Source organism: Oncorhynchus nerka, unplaced genomic scaffold (assembly GCF_034236695.1).
Source record: "Oncorhynchus nerka isolate Pitt River unplaced genomic scaffold, Oner_Uvic_2.0 unplaced_scaffold_1487, whole genome shotgun sequence".
Classification (NCBI taxonomy): domain Eukaryota; kingdom Metazoa; phylum Chordata; class Actinopteri; order Salmoniformes; family Salmonidae; genus Oncorhynchus; species Oncorhynchus nerka.
In genome coordinates, this window is record NW_027039825.1 from 77,501 (window position 1) to 81,962 (window position 4,462).

The 4,462-nt window shown below is 50.9% G+C and overlaps 1 protein-coding gene across 1 annotated transcript; it reads left to right on the top strand.

Annotated features, from left to right (window-relative positions):
• Window positions 1-1,887: 1,887 nt before the first annotated feature.
• LOC135568554 (uncharacterized) lies at window positions 1,888-3,211 on the top strand (the record flags this gene model as incomplete). Its single annotated transcript, XM_065015350.1, has 2 exons — window positions 1,888-2,310; window positions 2,615-3,211. Coding segments are annotated over 2 exons (1,020 nt in total), but the record flags the coding sequence as incomplete, so codon positions are not given.
• Window positions 3,212-4,462: the final 1,251 nt, after the last annotated feature.

Genomic DNA, 4,462 nt, shown 5'->3' on the forward strand with positions numbered 1-4,462 from the left:
ACTCAGTACAAGCATTTGGTATGGCTCTCTCTCTCTCTCTCCCTCCCTCCCTCCCTCCTCTCTCTCTCTCTCTCTCTCTCTCTCTACCTCACTCTCTCTACTTCTCTCTCTGTCTCTCTACCTCTCTCTCTCTCTCTATCTCTCTCTGTCTCTACTTCTCTCTCTATCTCTGTCTCTCTCTATCTCTCTCTCTCTCTCTCTCTCATGCACACATACTTCTTGTGCTGACAGTGTTGGGGATATAGACCACAGTAGAGGTATTGTTTCTGTGCTCCCGGAATTGATTTATCTTGTTTGGTTTAAGAAGTGTTAGCCAGCAGTGTGTGTTGTGTGTTTGTGTGTGTGTGTGTGTGTGTGTGTGTGTGTGTGTGTGTGTGTGTGTGTGTGTGTTTGATTAAAGAACCATTAGCAAGCCTGCATCTCACATGGCCCCTATTCCTTATGTAGTGCATCATGGGTCCTGGACTAAGAGCAGTGCATCATGGGTCGTGGACTAAGGGCAGTACATCATGGGACGTGGACTAAGAGCAGTACACCATGGGTACTGGACTAAGAGCAGTGCATCATGGGTCGTGGACTAAGGGCAGTACATCATGGGACGTGGACTAAGAGCAGTACACCATGGGTACTGGACTAAGAGCAGTGCATCATGGGTAGTGGACTAAGAGCAGTGCATCATGGGTCGTGGGCTAAGAGCAGTGCCTCATGGGTACTGGACTAAGAGCAGTGCATCATGGGTTGTGGACTAAGAGCAGTGCATCATGGGTACTGGACTAAGAGCAGTGCATCATGGGTACTGGACTAAGAGTAATGCATCATGGGTACTGGACTAAGGATAATGCATCATGGGTACTGGACTAAGAGCAGTGCATCATGGGAACTGGACTAAGAGCAGTGCATCATGGGTACTGGACTAAGAACAGTGCATCATGGGTACTGGACTAAGAGTAATGCATCATGGGTACTGGACTAAGGGTAATGCATCATGGGTACTGGACTAAGAGCAGTGCATCATGGGTACTAGGAGTAATGCACTAAATAGGGAACAATTTGTGATTCCTGCAGTAAATGGAAGTTCCTCCAACTCCTTACTCGCTGCAGCGTGTGTGTGTGTGTGTCCATGCTTGTGTGTGTCCATACTAGTGTGTGTGTGTGTGTGTGTGTGTGTCCATGCTTGTGTGTGTCCATACTAGTGTGTGTGTGTGTGTGTGTGTGTGTGTGTACACACACACACACACACACACACACACACACACACACACACACATAGACACAGGTATGGACACATACACAGGTATGGACACACACACAAGACACTCTCCTACACCACGTCCCCTAAACTCAGACCCTCTCCTACACCACCGCCCCTAAACTCAGACCCTCTCCTACACCACCGCCCTAAACTCAGACCCTCTCCTACACCACCGCCCTAAACTCAGACCCTCTCCTACACCACCGCCCTAAACTCAGACCCTCTCCTACACCACCGCCCTAAACTCAGTCCTCCCCTACACCACCCCCCCTAAACTCAGACCCTCTCCTACACCACGTCCCCTAAACTCAGACCCTCTCCTACACCACCGCCCTAAACTCAGACACTCTCCTACACCACCGTCCCCTAAACTCAGACCCTCTCCTACACCACGTCCCCTAAACTCAGACCCTCCCCTACACCACGTCCCCTAAACTCAGACCCTCTCCTACACCACCGCCCTAAACTCAGACACTCTCCTACACCACCGTCCCCTAAACTCAGACACTCTCCTACACCACGTCCCCCAAACTCAGACACTCCCCAAACTCAGACACTCCCCAAACTCAGACCCTCTGCTACACCACGTCCCCTAAACTCAGACACTCTCCTACACCACTGTCCCCTAAACTCAGACACTACCCAAACTCAGACCCTCTCCTACACCACCGCCCCAAACTCAGACACCCTCCTACACCACGTCCCCTAAACTCAGACACTCTCCTACACCACCGTCCCCTAAACTCAGACCCTCTCCTACACCACTGTCCCCTAAACTCAGACACTCTCCTACACCACTGTCCCCTAAACTCAGACACTCCCCAAACTCAGACCCTCTCCTACACTACCGTCCCCTAAACTCAGACACTCTCCTACACCACTGTCCCCTAAACTCAGACACTCCCCAAACTCAGACCCTCTCCTACACCACCGCCCCAAACTCAGACCCTCTCCTACACCACCGCCCCAAACTCAGACACTCCCCAAACTCAGACCCTCTCCTACACCACCGCCCCAAACTCAGACACTCCCCAAACTCAGACCCTCTCCTACACCACGTCCCCTAAACTCAGACCCTCTCCTACACCACCGCCCTAAACTCAGACACTCTCCTACACCACCGTCCCCTAAACTCAGACCCTCTCCTACACCACGTCCCCTAAACTCAGACCCTCCCCTACACCACGTCCCCTAAACTCAGACCCTCTCCTACACCACCGCCCTAAACTCAGACACTCTCCTACACCACCTTCCCCTAAACTCAGACACTCTCCTACACCACCGTCCCCTAAACTCAGACCCTCTCCTACACCACGTCCCCTAAACTCAGACCCTCCCCTACACCACGTCCCCTAAACTCAGACCCTCTCCTACACCACCGCCCTAAACTCAGACCCTCTCCTACACCACCGCCCTAAACTCAGACACTCTCCTACACCACCGTCCCCTAAACTCAGACACTCTCCTACACCACGTCCCCCAAACTCAGACACTCCCCAAACTCAGACACTCCCCAAACTCAGACCCTCTCCTACACCACGTCCCCTAAACTCAGACACTCTCCTACACCACTGTCCCCTAAACTCAGACACTCCCCAAACTCAGACCCTCTCCTACACCACGTCCCCTAAACTCAGACACTCTCCTACACCACCGTCCCCTAAACTCAGACCCTCTCCTACACCACTGTCCCCTAAACTCAGACACTCTCCTACACCACTGTCCCCTAAACTCAGACACTCCCCAAACTCAGACCCTCTCCTACACCACCGTCCCCTAAACTCAGACACTCTCCTACACCACTGTCCCCTAAACTCAGACACTCCCCAAACTCAGACCCTCTCCTACACCACCGCCCCAAACTCAGACACTCCCCAAACTCAGACCCTCTCCTACACCACCGCCCCAAACTCAGACACTCCCCAAACTCAGACACTCTCCTACACCACCGTCCCCTAAACTCAGATAGCTCTGATGGAGACACGTCCAACTACTAGATTGTTTGTGGTGTTTGTGCTATTTTGGAGGAGAGACAGGGAGCTGTAAGGTGGATCGGATGCTGGTTGTGGTTCGGAGCGGGGCAGCGTGAGTGAGAACGTAAGGCGGTGTACACAGATACACACATACACACATAAACATACACACAAATACACACATAAACATACACACACAAATACACACATAAACATACACACACAGACCTCCAGTGTCTAGTTACATACAGCAGGGAAGAACTACTGGATATGAAAAGCAAAGTCAACTTCCCAATGTTACGACCAGGACCAACAACCAACGTCTTTCCTGAAACTGATCTTTTGTTCAGATCTTATCGCAGAGGCCGACCCAAAGCAGACGCGGTCGGGCGCAGGAGAGGCAGATGGAACGGCCTACTGGTCAGACTCAGAAGGCGGGCACACCATCCACCGCTTCCGAGCATATACTCGCCAATGTCCAATCTCTAGACAACAAGGTGGATGAAATTAGGGCACGAGTTGCCTTCCAGAGAGACGTCAGAGATTGTAACATTCTCTGTTTCTCACGCGGGATATGTTGTCATATTGTTGGTACAGCCATCCGGTTTCTTCACTCATCGCGCCGACAGAAACAAACATCTCTCTGGTAAGAAGAAGGGCGGGGGTGTATGACTTATGATTAATGACTCATGGTGTAATCACAACAACATACAGGAACTCAAGTCCTTTTGTTCACCTGACCTAGAATTCCTTACAATCAAATGCCGACCGCATTATCTACCAAGATAATTCTCTTAGGTTATAATCACAGTCGTGTATATTCCCCCCCAAGCAGACACCTTGACGGCCCTGAAAGAACTTCATTGGACTCTATGTAAACTGGAAACCACATATCCTGAGGCTGCATTTATTGTAGCTGGGGATTTTACCAAGGCTAATCTGAAAACAAGGCTTCCTACATTTTATCAGCATATCGAATGTGCGACCCGGGCTGGCAACACTCACACTGGATCATTGTTACTCTAACTTTCGCGACAAAGCCCTCCCTTTGGCAAATCTGACCACGACTCCATTTTGTTGTGCCCAGCCTATAGACAGAAACTAAAACAGGAAACTCCCGTGCTCAGGTCTATCCAACGCTGGTCTGACCAATCGGATTCCATGCTTCTAGATTGCTTCGATCACGTAGACTGGGATATGTTCCAGGTAGCCTCAGACAACAACATTGACATATATG